This window comes from Cryptomeria japonica, chromosome 11 (genome assembly GCF_030272615.1).
Source record: "Cryptomeria japonica chromosome 11, Sugi_1.0, whole genome shotgun sequence".
Classification (NCBI taxonomy): Eukaryota; Viridiplantae; Streptophyta; class Pinopsida; order Cupressales; family Cupressaceae; genus Cryptomeria; species Cryptomeria japonica.
The window spans coordinates 421,854,865-421,871,813 of NC_081415.1; the positions used below are offsets into that span (position 1 = coordinate 421,854,865).

At 36.5% G+C, this 16,949-nt stretch overlaps 1 protein-coding gene across 7 annotated transcripts in view; it reads left to right on the top strand.

Moving 5' to 3' along the window:
• LOC131073633 (regulator of G-protein signaling 1) overlaps window positions 1–16,949 on the top strand; it is a 111,109-nt gene that overhangs the window by 47,456 nt on the left and 46,704 nt on the right. For 6 of the 7 annotated variants that reach the window (XR_009112927.2, XM_058010130.2, XM_058010124.2 and 3 more), the window contains 2 exons: window positions 3,611–3,799; window positions 3,971–4,213. Coding sequence is in view for 6 of the 7 variants with exons in the window: in XM_058010130.2 (XP_057866113.1) it covers window positions 3,611–3,799; window positions 3,971–4,213 (432 nt within the window). In the remaining variant the exon portion in view is untranslated. The remainder of the gene's footprint in view (window positions 1–3,610; window positions 3,800–3,970; window positions 4,214–16,949) is intronic. The other variant, XM_058010128.2, reaches the window with a different exon arrangement.

Consider the following 16,949-nt stretch of genomic DNA (forward strand, 5'->3'; position numbering starts at 1 on the left):
TTAAGTGTGTGGGATTCATATATTGGTCTAGTGGCAAGTTTTACTCCTGCAAAATGGTTGCAATTCGACTCTCATGCAATCCACTTTCTTCAATCTTCACAATTTGGTGCATGTAGGAATTCACTAAAGATTGTGATAGTGAATTTGTATGTCTACTTGTGGCAAGGGTAATAGTTTAATGTTATGAGGGGTACATGTTGGCATTCTGGTAACACTGGTGTACTTATTAACTTATTAGTGAGGTCTGATAAAGCTAGAAGGCAGTCTTTGGGTGTCCACCAGATTCATTTCTACTTCACGATTGATGTCCTTTCATTTTTGCTGACGTAAGATATGCCTAAAATTGATACCAGGGTCTTCACTTTACCGTCTGGCGCTTTTGATACCAAAAATAGATTCATAAGTGAGACTAGACAAAGCTAGAAATCATGCTTTGAGCTTGGAATAAGATTCCAATAAGTTTTATATATTTCGGTTGCTGTTATCTCGTTTGATCCCAGGAGAAGACACGTCTAAGATTGGGTTCAGGGAACTTGTCTAATTGTTGAGATGGTCATGTTGCTCTTTTAATAATGTCAAATTATTTGTGAGAGCAACCAAAGCTACAAGGCAGAATTTGGTTTTTGGATCAGATTGTAATAAGGCTTCTATCTATCATGGATGTCCTCTCACTTATGTTTAGGACAAGATTACAAATTTGGGGTGAGGGCTTTTACACCATCTAGGCATACCTTTGTGGAATAAGGCACTAAATCCACTAAATCTAGAACATGGTTCAAGTCAATTTTATTTAAACAATGCAAAGAATGGATGTTTCTGAAGTTAGAAATGATCTGCCAGTAAGATTTTGGTACTTCTCTGTAACTGGTGTGAGATGTATTGCTTGCATTCCATTAATTTTGGGGAAAGTTGTGCTACTCTGGAGAAGTCAACATAGACCCATCAATACCTAGAGTGTGTACTCAACTGTCCCGAGTTCTGCGGGAGGTTTGATATGGGATTGGCAATTGTTTCTTTTCAATAATCAATTGGGCAAAAATGTAATTCTATTTGGGAATTTTACACTCATAGAATTTTTGGCTTCAATCCTGCTTTGGATTCTCTATATGGCTTCACTGCTTTAATATGTGATTGGTTGCTCTGTAGACAATTTTCAACTTGAAAAAGGGTGCAAAACAAATGAAGTTTAATCTGATTAAACAAGTGGGCTTGCTCTCGCCGACAACCGTCCTTTGCATATGTGCACCTGTGAATCATCATAACATGAGTCGCCAAAAAACTCGTCAGTTTCCTGTAAAGGTTTGTGCCATTTCATGTGCATCATCACAGATGCATGCAATTTGGGGTATAGTGTAAACTGATATGCTCCATATTTCTAATAGAAGGATTTACAAAGGATAAACTTTCTGTTTTCACAAATGTATATAATTTTGTATTGGGTTTTATCTTTATCTTTTTCTTCATGTTTCTATCAAATATATGTTTTCCTTTTATAACGATTGTTATTCTATCACCTTAATTTTCAGAGTTCAACTGTGATGTCCCTTCTATATATACATGTATAATTGTGATTTGAGTGGCCAACAAATCGAAGGTTGAACACCAAAATCCACATTTACAGCACACTGAACAGCAAAATTAAACACTCCTATTTAATTTGTTCTAATTGTTTACTAATAACAGTGAATTCTGATTAGAGGGTTGTAGACTCAGAAAATACAGTGATTGCCAAATTCACTCACTGGTTCCAACACTGTACAGCAGACCCGGTAATGAACTTAGGCAGGGTTTGTCCACTGAGTATGAAGAGCGTCCCCCCTTGTAGTAGCAGCCCTAAACTCCTTAGTCCCTTAGTGAGCAGATATGTTTGTTGGGATTAAGTAGGCCTGTGACTGAATGTTCAGTGCTTGATGTTCCCTCACAGGCGCAAACCCACTAAATTCCAAATTATCCCTTTTGCTGGTAGACATCCACTCTTGGGCTTGGTGTAGAAATGGCTTTGGGTGGACCCATCACGTCCCTTCTCCCAAACCTTAATATGCTTGCATTAATGATAATCTTTGAATATAATGTAATTGCTTAATCCTAACGATTAAACATATATATGTGTATATTTGTATATGTTGCAGGATTCAAATCTAGGATCACATTATTTAAAAAGATATTAACTTGGTAAGATGTAACCCTAACCCTAATTTGTTGCAATTGTGATTTTAGGGAAAATTCTAGAGCAAATTAGGAAGGGGACATCGCAACTTGACTGTGGTGATCTCCTTCCAATAATTCCAATGCTCAAACTCCTGAAAATTCAAACAAAATTATTGCCAGCGCAACTGCAATCCTTGTGTAGAATTGCCAAGTAATGAGGTGAGGGTTTTCATCTTAACATCAAAATGTGCAAGCAAGGGGTTTTGTTCTCAAATGCATGATCAATTGAACTCAAAATGAACTATGTTACCCCGAGTTCCGGGGACGGGGATGGCAGGGAATGGGGGTACGTGTTTCTAGGACGATGTTTTTTTTGCCAATTCTGGGGACAGCAAGGGGACGGCAAAGGGGACGGCTATATAAAAATAGGGAAAATTGAAATATATAGGGAAATTTAAAATAGTCATATGAAAACATGGATAAAACATGCTCATATACAATATAGAACCTTAACATATAAGAAGTAGCAGAGTTCTTATTGCAAATTTGTGTTAAATTGAGAGTCAAAGTCAAATTGCTTATAGAATTCATTGTCAAAATTCACTGTCTATATGCAGAAATTATGGGGATGGCTGAAAAAAAAACCGGGGACGCATCCCTGGGTAATGAATGCGAATATGAAAACTGCACTCTTTCAATTTGGGTCCTTGGGTTCTAAATTTCTCTCCCAGAATTAAAAAAATACTGTTTATTATAATTAAATGTTTAAAAACGTTGTTGCCCCTTAAATAGAGAATTGTCAGGCCCAACTTAAAAATAATAGTATAATTTCCTTTCCCTTCCTCAATCCTTTAGCCTATGGGAACGGGAACAAGCTAGAGATCTTCTTACCGTTTCAATCCTAAAAAGGAGGCACGACATCAACAACTTGTTTTGGCACTGGAACAATCGAGTGCACATCGGCTTTTTATTTTATGTTTTGTAGACATTTTAGTTTCATTTGGATTAGATTGGCACATTATGCAATATGCTCGTACTCTTTTGATATAAATGAACTGGTAAGTAATAAGAGTTACCATATGAGGTTACAATGTGTGATTCCATAGGTCACCAACCACATTAAGTCCTTCTCATGCGGATGCTTGTAGAGAAATACAGGAGATTGCAAGAAGATCATTGTACACTGTCACAGTTCTTGCTTTAAATGTTTATTGAATGAGTAGGAAGACTTATCAAGTATGGTTCCAATATATTCTTTCCATAGGCAGTCAGCCACATGTAGTTCTCATATGTATATATGCAGAGAAAATACACCAGATAAGCAGATTCTTTTCTTTGAAAATTTGAATATGTCTTTCTTTCCTAAATCTGTCTTCTTCAGTCTTTAAAGGGAACAGCAGTTGTTATTTATGTAAAAAATGTTGAAAAATTGAAAATTCTGAATGTACTGAATATATTGCAGATTTAAGCCAGTTCAAGCACCATCAGCTCCCCAAAATGTCTTTCCCACTCCCCAAAACGAAGGAAATTGCAGTTTTACTCATAAATATTGGTCAATTGCCATGCATTCATTGCTAATTCTCTACTATCTGATCTTTATTGTACTTTCTTTCATGCTGCGGGGGGCCATGGCACAGTTCAATGAATTCAGGTTGGTTAGTACTATCATGTTTTGCTAGAAGAGATATAATATAAAGATATTGCATTTTGTGTTCATCTTCTTGTAAATGTTTGGGGATTTAAGATTGGTAAAGTTTGTAGTTGATTTTAGACAAATTTTTCCTTAGTTCTGTGTTAATGTCAAACCTATCTTGTAATGCAGGCTAATAAGAAATGGTGGTGTTATGTTATTGTTTCTTTATCTTTTATCTCTAGTCACATTGCAAACTCAGGCCTACTTAGTAGTGGTTGGCCGAAGCTTTCTGTGTCTCTCAGTAGCTTCAGCTATCTTTTATTATTTTTGGGCTCGGAATGGAGAAGTTATATATAATGTGATATTTACCAAAGAGGAATATGCAAGGCAGTTCAATGATGAAATGAATCGCTGTCCAAATGAACATGACAGGTAAATTCTATATAAATTGACAATTGAAATTTATAACTTTTTAAAAGATATTGGTCTGTTGTGACATCTACTTAAATTGATTGCTTTGGGTTTTGGTGTGAATTGAACAATGATGAGATAAAATTCAGTTTCAACTCAATCCAGTGTGTCTGTGACTGTCTGTATGCATGCAAGGGATCAGTATTTATAGACCACCCTTGTGAAAACATTTAATGCCATTTCATAGTGATGGCTTTTTTAACCGAATGATACAATGAATGAAATTTGATTAATTAATTTCTATCACGAGCAATTTTTAAGATAGTGATCAGAGGTTTCCTAATACCTCAGGAATTCTGTAAGAAAGAGCCTAAACAAGTTGAGTTTAGAGAAATTAATTTTGGCTTGTTCTCACTCAATGCATTCAAAGGACAAGAATGAAGCTCGATATGAATGAATAAGTTCTCTCTCGATTGATTGGTCAACAAAGAGAACAAGCTATGGGGTTTGGTCTAGGCCCTGGGGTTGTTCTTGCTATAAGAAAGCCTTTCCACCCATCCAGGATGTATGTGGGAGCACCAAACTGAATTTGCTAATTGCATTTGCAGTCATGAGGCAGAGGGCTTCTCCTACTTAACTTGTGCAAAAAGTCACAATCTGGAGATGATGGCGCTCACATAAAATTGTTTATCATGTTAAATGTTTGTATTTACTATGCAGCTTCATTCAAAAAGTGAGATACTCTGGCACTTGCATCTCGCGAGGACTTTAGATGTATATTGGTTTCTTCATGGAGAAATTTGTGCTTATATATATGTATATAAGCATAATGGCCAGATCATCATAAAAACATCATCATAAGGTTTACCAACCCAGAAACCCTCAAAAGGGATCCAAATATGGGAGTATCACAAAAGACATTTAGCAAAGAAAACTGGTACAAAAACGAAACCTATGTCCCTGTTGAGTTAGGATGTTAACAAGTCACAACATTAAAGTAACAACAAGACAAAAAGAATTTAACTCAGCAGCTTCTTATGGACTTCACCTACATAAGCTTTCCTCTTCCTTCTCTGCTCAGGATCTTCTAGTTTATAATTATAATTGCCAGATTGATTTCACTCTTTGAGCCCACAAATGCATTGTAAATCATTTTGTTGCATTTTTTCAATGGCAACATCATTATTCATCCATTTATTTCTACTGTTTAAGGAGGGAGAACAACATTCATCATTTTTCTTAACAACTGTGCCACCTATTGTCTCAATTTTTGAACTTTCAAAAATTTGACAACCCCTAGAAATTTTTATTCAAAATTCGTAGTTTTCTTCTCTAAGGCATGTTTTACAAGGCAAAAAACTCATATTCTTTTAATGTCAAATCATGCGTGGGCGTTTTTGTCATCATTGTCCAAGTTTCGGTTGATTTTTGCCTTCATTTTCCTAGCTTTCGGTGCAATCTCGGGTTTCAGGTCAGTCACTACAAGTAGGAACTTTTTCGGTGTCATTGCAAGCAAGTCTTTTGCAACTTGCAATGGGGGCTCCAAGACCCGATTGCATGTAAGTCTTTTATAACTTGCAATGGGGGCTCCAAGACCCGATTGCAAGTAAGTCTTTTGCAACTTGCAATGGGGGCTCCAAGACCCGATTGCAAGTAAGTCTTTTGCAACTTGCAATGGGGGTTCCAAGGCCCGATTGCAAGTATGAAGGTGCTGATCTTTCTATTGCGAGTATGTGGGTGTTTCGTCTTTCTTTTTGCAAGTTGTCATTACTTGCAATCGGATATCTAAGACCCGATTGCAAGTCTTCCTTTAATATTGCAAGTGTGCTATCTTATCATGTTTGTCTTACACTTGCAATCGGGTCTTCGAAACCCATTTGCAAGCCATCATTGCATAAACACTTTGACATGCTTCACTTGCAATCGGGGCTTGAAACCCCGATTGCAAGTTTATACCTCCTTGCAACCTTGCTTCATTTCACACTCGCAGTCGGGCCTCCAAGACCCAATTGCAAGCTTATACCCAATCATGCAAGCGTACTTACTTGCATTCGGGTCTCCAAGACCTGATTGCAAGTGTAAGTTTCAGTATTATTTCAACTTGCATTCTTCCATTTCCACATACCAAGTTCGCTGTAATCCACTTGCACTCGCATTCCACCTCCCAAGATCTGAAATTCACCTTGTCTCCACATACTCTCATTCCCAAGTTTTCCCTTTGCAAGATCAATACTTGCAGTTAGGTATCTAAAACCCGATTGCAAGGGGTTTCAATGCATGTAAAGACAACAAGCAAAAGCCAGTGCTGTCATATGTTGATGGCAGAAATGATGTCAAATGAAAAGAGTATGTTGTCATATGCACAAAGAGGGTCAAAATGGCATGAACCATGAAGCGGAACACAGTGGCTAAGTCAAGTCCTATCTAAAATCAGGGATGACGGTTCTAGTCTCACCATTGGGAATATTTTCTTTCCTTTACCAAATGTGGAGGTCAATGCCATGATAAGAGGGAACTTGACAGATGAAGAAGTAATGCAGCAGAGGGATGCATTATAGCAGCGCTATGTGGTGATGTCATTGATAATATATTAGGTGAGTTAACAAAATTGTCTGCAAGTTTATTGATTTCATCCTGTACCTTGCTCATTTTCTTATCTATGTCTACTGTCAAAAAGTACTTCAGTTACATTTGTTGATTTGTAACCTGTTGAGGAGGAACCAACATTCTGAATTCCGCCGGTGGAGGAAGTAACCAAGCTTGTAGTGACCTCTGGTAGGTCAGTCTGTGTTTCCATTTCCTTAAGCAATGGTTTTTGATCTTCTCCTGTTGCCGGTGGCATTGTTCCATGTGAACCTGTTCCTGTTCCGGAGCCTGTTGCTCTGCTTGTCTCTCTGTTTGTTGCTCTGTTTTAGTCTCAGTTTGAGTCTCTACTTGTTGCTCTGTGTTATCAACTTCAACTTTTCTTTTCCTTTCAAACTAGAACTTTTGTTGTACTTTGAACATTGACCGGTGGGTGTGTTGATATTCTGATAATTTCTAGATCTACATTCATAATTTCTAGATCTACATTCATTTGCTCTATGACCATACTTATTATAGTTAAAGCATTTTCCATTAAATTTATAAGCATTAGGTTGTCTTACCGGGTTGCTATGATACTGTGTATTTGCAGTACCGGAGCTTTCACCAACTTCAAAGCCAATTCCAAAAGTGTCACCTTTAGGTTTTTGATTCTTTAGCAAGTTACCAAGTTCTTCTGAGCTTTTCTTGAATTTCTCTTTATGTTGATTTGCAGTATCTAGTTCTCTTTCTAAGACTTCTTTCTGCCTCATCAGTTCATTGGAGTCATTCTGAGTGTGCATCAGATCTGTCTTCAACAAATCATTTTCATAACTAAGTCTTGTGTTTTCATTTGCAGCATCACTTAGTCTTCTGGTCAAATCTTCTTCATTCTTGTTTCTATCTTCAATTTCCTTACAAAATCTCATAGTCATATCCTGCATCTCATTCTTTGTTGTCATGTTCTCTTGTTTCAGCTTGTTTATCATATCATTAAGAGTTTCTTTTTCATCATTCTCATTTTGCATCTTTTCACAAAGTTCTCTTCTCTTGTTTCTTGAAATAGTAAGATTTTCTTGAAGTGCCTGAATGATAGCCTGAGCTGACTTTAGATCATCTTCTAGTTTGATATTTTTCATTTTTTTTGCATCATAGTCTGAAAGAGTTGCTTCTAGTTGCTTCATCAGATTTTCCATCTCTACCGGTGTCAAGATCTGAGTGCCGGTGTAGAGTCTGATCTTGCTAGTGCCGGTGTAATGCCTTGCCGGTGCCATAGGATTGTAAGGTTGCCATCAATGACAAAACCTTCAATCACCTACAATGTCTCATTGGAGTGTGCATATGCCAACAGTAGGAAGGTGCTACTGAATGTTTCTTAGTATTGTTTGGGCTGCAACGGACACTTTCAAATCTACCTATTCTTAGATAAGTATATCGGATCAGTTTGCTCCTAGTTAGGAGAGTTTTGGAGGCTGTTGAGTTGTAGATTTTTGGCAGGTTTCCATTTAATACACTTGGAGCAAGTTGCTATCAAGTTAGGAGGCTTAGAGAGCGTTATTCTTGCTGTCCAATTTGTAACAGAAGGATATTTCTTCATTTTCAGACCTGCTGCAGATTTGTCCATCTCTGTTAAGAGGTATTTCAAGTTGTGTTTCAAAGAAATATTTATTTCATGTAATAATGTCATATTATGAATAAGTATAGTCCAAGGAAACTTGTAACAGCATTGATTGCACAATGAAATATTAAATCAGAACATTATGACAGCCAAGTGTCTTATTTGCATGCTTATGTTGTGATTTACTTTGGCACAGATTGGAAAAACATTTAGGGGTGGCTATTACAGCCAAAGTTCCTAGTGAATGTCATAAATCCTTGAGGGTATCAGCATGTCTCTGATGTGGATAAAATTGCCTCATGGTGGACTTTCTGCATCACTTGCAACAGCCTGGACTTGGAACCACAAGTTAGCATTAGGTTATAAATAATTCAAATTGGATGCAAAATTTATATGGTAAGTTAAAATTTACTTAAGGTCTTAGAATGCTTAGAGGATGAAAGCATTAGCAAATAGACTCAAAATCTTCTAGAGTTTGGACTTACTAGATTATATATTAGGTATGTTGACAAAAAGTATTTGTTAAATCTAGATTAAAGTGGAAGGTGTTATAGTTAGAAAATCAACTAGTCAGCAAACAAATAGTTGGGTGACACAGTTAAGTTTGTGTAGTCAATAAACACATGGCAAGAATCTAGGTCCACTTTTTGGTCAAAAAGTGGAAGGGTTTTTCTTAAAAATCAAAGATTGTCTTAATTGGGTTAGTGATTTCAAGTGCTTACACATAGAATATTAATATGCTGTTAAATATGAAATGTAGAATTTTGTTTCTAGTTTTCAAATATGTAATTTGTTCTAATACCCAAATCATAAAAAATGGTTTTCTATCGAATGTACAAAAGTGGCCTTTTAAAGTATGTTGAAGGCCAAAACATGCATATGTGCGGACAACAAAATAAGTAGTAAATAAAAATATTTTTCAATTTTGTGGAAGATGAATATGATATTGAAGTTTGGTTAGAATGTTTTTCTATAGTTTTTTAGTAATTTTCTTAAATTAATTTTTTATTGGGATTAAGGTGTTTTTTATAAAAGCCCTCCTATACAACCAACATAATTTGACCTAAAATTATTATAACAAGATTTTTTGTGTAGATAATGATGTCTAGATTAATCAAACATAATTCTTTTTCCAAAAAACGAATTCAAAACCAAAAGTTATTAAAAATAATAATAATATATACTATTTTAAGTTTATGAGACTTTTTTTGTTTAAAAAATAATTAATAAATAGAAAATAATATTCAACGCTATTATATATATATATATATGGAAACTAACATTTTCATGTATAATTGGTTTTTATTTTGTCCAAAAATTTGAAAAACAAAATTGTCAGCCATATTGCCAAAGTCTGTTCCTTTTAAATTTTTATCCAAACATTTGTTTAAAAATAATTAATAAATAAATAAATGTGTTCAACGTCTTAAAAAAATTACATAATTTGAAAACTATACATTGTCAACTATAATGGGTTTAATTTCACCCAAAGTTCCATCGAGTTTCCTAACGCGGAGACTAGGTGATGTGTCTCAGTGAGGGGGGTACTTGGGGCCTAAGTTTTGGAACGCTGGGGGTACAACAGTGCGGGGGTGGTGGGGGAGTGATGCTGAAATGCATAATACATATATTTCTTGATAAATTAGTTTTAAAAAGATAAAGATGTATAATTGTATAAGCCTAAGGAATAGGTAAAGTTTAAAGTTTAAACACATTGCAATGATTGCATTGAACTAGTAGTAGTTTTTAAATTTTTATAGTGAGAATCAAAATAATAAAATATAGAGATTGGAACGAGAATTTTCAAAATCTTTGATTTCATAATCGTGATCCATAATTACAATCAAGTTATCAACAATGTCCAAAGTTCGAACTTCAAAAGCAAAATAGTAAATACTAGAATCTAGATAGTAATCTGTAATATGAATGAGTAATGACTCATGATTTATGAGTCAATGGCTAATAGTATAGACTCTAGAGTCTAATCATACCCAAACTCCTTGCCTATCTCCTCATCATACAAACTATTGGACCCCACACGCTCAAGCTCATCTATACCAAAACCAACCAGCCCTGTATGTGTAGCATCATCATCAATTTGTGCTAGCTCTTCTGGCTCTACATCCCATCTAGTTGTTGGACTCTCCTTGTACGTGTATTGCGGTCAATGAGACACAAGGCACTATGTATCGCCACAAGCTTCTCTGTTGTCCTAGAAGTAAGCTTGTTCCTCTTAATGAAATGGATGAAGTTGTAAGTAGACCATTTCCTCTCAGCAGCGGAAGAACTAGAAACCTGAGACAGAAAACGAATGGTTAGAGTAGTTGTCAAAGATTAAGGCCCATTCATAGTCCACCACAACTTGGGGTCCTCTTGTGACATAATCTCTAGATCTATCTTGGCTACCTCTAAATATCCCCAAAGAGTGGCAAATTTTGTCCACTCAATACAAATCTGGCTAGCTTCTATAGAATCATACATTTTGTCAATTGCCTTCATCATTCCATCCTTCACCTTAGCATCCTCTATAGGTGTAATTCTACTCGGCCTTTGCATGTACCTCTTCGGGTTCAATGCATAGGCAACCATGTGTAAGGGAGTGTTGAGATTCTCCCATTTATGTTGAATGATCAGCTGAATATGCTCAGTGTAGAATCGCAATGTGGGGCCCTTCTCTCGCACAACAACCTTCATTTGACCAAGCATAGAATCAATGTACTCATACACCTCTCCAAGGGAAGGTGCATTAGAATTTCCATATCTAATACTTGTCAAGGCTAGAGCAATGATGGAGACAATACATTTGGCATCAACCCAAAAGACATCATTCTACACCACCTCCTTCACCCTCAACCCCTATTGTGTCTTTGACTCAAGCCACCCGTTCCATTCTATTATCATAACTATTAGTTGCACTACCTCTTGAAACTCAAGCATCCTCTCCAAGAGAATAAAGGATAATGCATACCGAGTCTCTACAGGTTTCAAGAATTCCTTCTTGGAGAAGGTCCTGAAGAGTGCATGTGAAATGTGGTGGTTGCAGATAAACTTCTACACATCTCTAGCATAACAGACAATTTTTTTGATCCAGCTGATTTTACCCATGTCCTTGAGTGCATTATTCATGGCATGCACACAAGGAGTCCACCAAATATATCTATAGGCTACCTCAATCAACTTCCATGCAGCTTTGCACACATAGGCCGCATTTGTCACCACCTGCACCACATTTTGTGGCCCAACCTCCTCTATAGCATCCTTGAGGATTTGGAATTGAAAATGAGCATTCTTGCTATGCCTTGAACAATCAATAGCTCTAAGAAAATAAGGGCATGTTGTAGATGTAACCACAATATTGGTGAGTGGACAATGCCTAATATTTGTCCATCCATCCATGATTATGCTGCAACCCCTTGTGACCTAGGTTTTCTTCATCTTCTCCATCAAAATATTAATCTTGGAATGGTTTTGATACAAGATTGTTGTCCGCAATTTAGTTTCACTAGGTGGCACATATGATGGTCTTGCCCTTATTATCTTTGAAACATCTTCCTTATAATAAGGAGAGTGGGACACATGGAATGGAATGCCATTGGCAAAGAAGAATTTGCCAATGGCATCATCTGCCTCATCCTTTGCTTGCACTTTGAATAAATCTGCCAATGGTTGTGAAGATGGACAAGTCATCTTACGTTTTCCCTTAGACTCCGTTGCTCTTGAACTAGATGGATTTGTTGGCCTTTGATTTTGCAAAGTAGAAGTAGAAATTGGAGAAATTTGATTACCCCTACTCCTTCGTGGAAAAGTAGCAGATACAGGTACTTCATCTTTATTACAACCCCATAATTTTAATATTTCAAACTTGTATTACTTCAAGTTCCCTTCCACCTTTTGGCATACATCTACACCTTTTCCTTGAACAAGAAGGAAGTGAGCATTAGTTCTAGTAGTGCTATTGTAGTGTCGTAAATTGTAACCGGTACAATTTACACCTCATGTTTGTGCTCCTACTTTAGCATGCCCCATTTTCATTCCCTCTAGGCCCATTTTGGCTCCATCTTGCTCCAATCATGATGTCACCTGTTGACACCACTGGGTAGGCCCTATCCCGAAGGTTGTCTCCCCTATTTCCTAATTGGCTAGTCTTGATTTTGGAGGACCAGGGCATGGAGCACCTTGGTCTTGGACCGGGGAACTCCAAAATGCCCTAGTCCCCCTTAATGTGGACCCAATTTGAAATGGGACAAATACTCCCCCTCCCTGATAGATTTTGGTCCCTATGGCTACACTTGACCATTGGAGGTCGGCCTAATTGGTAAATTACCTAGGGAACCCTATATAAAGACATCCTATCAATTCATTTTGAGATCATCCATATACCCCATCATTCATGCATTTGTGAAGCATTCATCATCAAGCATTTTCAGACATCAAAGGCTGCATTTCATCCTTCAAGCATTGTGGAGCAAGGTTGCATCAATCTTCATGCAAGCATGTGTGTGTGATTAGGTTTTTCATGTTCATGTGTTTGTTATCTCATTACATTCAACATTTGTGATTACATTCAAAGAGCATTGCATCATCATCAAAAATTGCAGATTTGAGGTATATCTCCTTAGCATTTACATTATTTCATCCAAGGTTTATTCCTAAACCAAGGTTTGACCTAAGGCAAACCCCTATCCACAACCCTATTTCCTTTATTTCTATGTGCGGGGAACAAGCTCAGTAGTTGTACTACGGGAGTCCGACAAAGTCGACATCGACGAATAGGTTCAGCTTTCGACAGAGTAAAATTTGAAGGACCAAGGTAAATCTGTACTACCTGGTCTCGAAAAATCAGGCCAAACTTCTAGGAACAAGTTCTAAATATCTTCTTTTGCCCAGATCTCAGTTTGTGGCTGCGTGGGATATTTGTAACAGTCTGTTTTCGACAATATACTTCAACTATTCATTGTTTTACCCTAATTTCACAATTACCATCCAATCTTCAACTAGAAAGAGGGGGCAAACAAATAACCAATGAATCTAATAAGAATTTCAGCCCTTTCCTTATTTGGATTGTGGCTAGATCTATTGGATTCACCACTCTTTCAATGTAGCGGTCACCAAGGAAAGATTAGTGGTCTTACTATCCTTATTGGTGAAACCCTAGCCATTACAACTACCAAACCATTCAACACTACACATGTGGCACTTCCACTTTCTAGTGCCCCCAAATATCCCAAGCTTTGCTGGTACCTTAGATGCAAATTGTTATAAAGGTGCTTTTGGACCAAAGGGGCACTTGGTCCATTTTTGGAAGGTTTGAGAAGGGCAAATCAAGTTTCGACTCCCAATAGAACTTGTTTCAGTTTGAGTATTAGGCTTAGCCCCCACTCCTATGCCAGGTTCATTAGATGCTTCATTTTCACTTTGAATTCCTACTCCAACCTCTTGACCTTCATCCTTACTCATGTTGTAAGAGCTCATTATGATAATGATGTTGCAAGAAACAATGTTAAAAAGAATCGGAAGACCTATAAGCTGTTGTTTTGAACAATTTTGAAATAAACAATGAAAATTGAAGTTTTGGACAATAAATTTTAGTGCAATTGTGCATTAGTCAAGCAAACAACAATGAATTTGAGTGCATTTTTGATAAATTTATATGAATTTGAGTGCATTATTGTAGGGTTTTACTTTAAACTTTTCAAGTTTTCATTGGTTCAACTTCAAAATTCACTTTCAAAATTTCAAATTTCATTGACATTCATAAATTTAAATGAAATGAAAATCGGAAAAAATGAACAATAGGAATGAACAATAGGAAACTAGGAATGATTCAATGAACAATAGGAATGAAAAAATTTAAATGAACAATAGGAACAAATTTGAAACTTGAATTCTTGAACAACCTACCTTTAATCTTACTTGAAAGACTCCTCTTGGCTTGTTGATAGTCCCTCTCCTCAGTCTCCATCCAAGCTTCCACCTCAATCTCTCACTCACTTTTGTCTTCCTCTTCACTCTTCAATCTTCACTATTTTAGACTATGCAGCCGCTAGCCACTAAGTTTCAAATTTTTGTGATTGCAAATGAGACTAAATGTCTCTTTTATAACTTTTAGGTGAGTCCTTGGGGGTTGGGGTCGAGTTAGGGTTAGGGTTAGGTAAGTAGAAGTTTTTTTTTTTTTTTGAAACCCAACTTTTGCAGCAGCATTGCAGGAAAGTTGGGCGCATCCCCTATCCTTTCGAGGGACATATGGGAGTCTCAAGGACGTCCCAACGCCCCCTTCCCACATCCCTTCCAAGGAAACACCTTGAAAGTCTCGCCCAACCAAAAAATGTCCCAAAAACATGTCTGGGAACCCAGCGGAGGTGGAGTGTTGACGGAGGGACATTCCCCAGGCGTCCCCGCATCTTGAGGATGCCCCCGTCTCGGAATGATTCTTCCATGAAAAGTGGACTAAACTTCTTGCACTTAGAACATGCTTGAGGGAAAAGCTAAAGAGATTGGATGTGAAAAAAACCTAAATTAAGGTAGTTTTGGGTCCATAATCACTTTGAATGGAAGATTTTAAAATTTACAACTCAAGATTTTTCTAAAATCTGGATTCTTTAGAGGAAGTTAAACAAGGTTTTATCAAACATTAGCACAAGCTATCTAGCTTAAAAAGAGATAGACCTAGATAAAATAAGTAAAGCTGAACTTAAACCTAGGGAAAAAAAGAACAAATCTGATCTAGTAGCAAAATTGAATTATGATCTAATAAGAAAGCAACTATAATCATGCAGAAAAGGTGACAGGGAACCCAGAAAACCAATAACAGGAAATTCAAATTTAATCTTATATATTAAACAGGGTGCTAGATCTCGTTGTTTATTACAAGCTTGGGCCATTCACTATATCTCATTTGATTCACACCATGAGACTATTATTTCTTGGATAGAATAAGTAGCATCTTGCCATTGATTTCATAAAACTTGGGACACCTTCAGCAGTAGCACTCTTGCAACAGCATAATTTTTTTGTATGCTTTTGGGTCAAGAGGGAGATATTAGCTATTGATTCAAAAGTATATGCTATAGATTCATATTTTGCAAGTTAGAGTTTGTCCAAGGAAATTAATGTTATGTGGATGGTATTAATGTGGGTAATTGCATGAAGTTATCCATGTAGGTTGATTATTTGAAATGAATAAATATGTTGAAGGAGGATATTGGTTCTCATCCTTCCCCATCTGGATGTACTCTTTTTTGTTTTGATATTAATTAAATACAACTGTAGCCCATGTCACTCAATGCCTGGTTTCAACCTTTTTTGAGCACTAGTGTCCTTTAAATCTATCTCAAATTGGGTAATACCGATTTGTTGCATTAACTATATAAGTAGAAGTGCAAGTACAAGTGAGCTTCTAAGAAATAAAACCATGCATGCATAGATGTTACCATCATGGGGAGTGAATGTGACACAATAATCCATCAAAATTTTAACGCACAAAAACTACATGATATGTGAGCTTCATAATCAGTGGGAAATACTTTGTTTATATAAAAACCATGCATTCATAGATGTTTCCGTCATGGGGATTGAATGTGACACAATAATCCATCAAAATTTTAACACACAAAAACTACATGATATGTGAGCTTCATAATCAGTGGGAAATACTTTGTTTATATTTTTCACTGGATTCCATGTCTATGCAGTATGATGGATACTGGTAGTACAGAATTTTATCCCTCCATATCCGATTGCTCTTGATCTCTGGGTCTTTACCCTCTAGCTGATGACATGGGATTAACTTTCAACTCTTACAATTATATAAAACAGAGCCTTTAGGTCGTTAACATACACATTGTTTATCAAAGATTATTGCTTACCAGTATCGATTTCCCTTATCTCATTTCAAACATCAACAAAATCCTGAATATTGATAACATAACAAAATAAAATTATGACTGTTGCTTAGCCAGCCAACAAGCAATATAATTGGCATCCGCTAAAAGGTCTGGTGCCCTCTTTGGAGCTTTCATATTGTAATTCATCAGTGCTTTGTGTTCAAGGTGATCCCTTAACAAATTATGTGTCTTACAAAGAAGAAAGTAACCCATGTCAAACAATGGTTGCCAAAAAACACAATTCACAAACAGTTACACATGCCTCGACAACTTTTGTAAAGAAATGATTTCAGCCATTTTTCAGATTGTACTATTTACAGGTTTCTTTTGGAATTTATAAGCAAAAGCCCCTCACCTCAAAACCTGCTGCGTTATTCTGTTTAAGGAGATAAAATGCATAAGTATTTTGTCAATTTCTCTTGCAGTTGCTCAATGGTACTAATAGTATTAGATACCTATTTGAGTGCCATGAACCCTATAGAATTGAAAGAATTCTATTGGTGCAAAATTCTTGTATCCTATCTGTATTGATTTCCTTTTAGACAAAATCCAACTCAGCAGCTACTGGTGATAAATGATATAGAGAAGCAATTGAAGCACATTTATAACTTTATTTTGTTCCTACTTCTCTTCATCATTCCATCATACTGTTTCCTTTAAAAAAAATATTTGTCTTGAAAACAAAGCTTGCAGG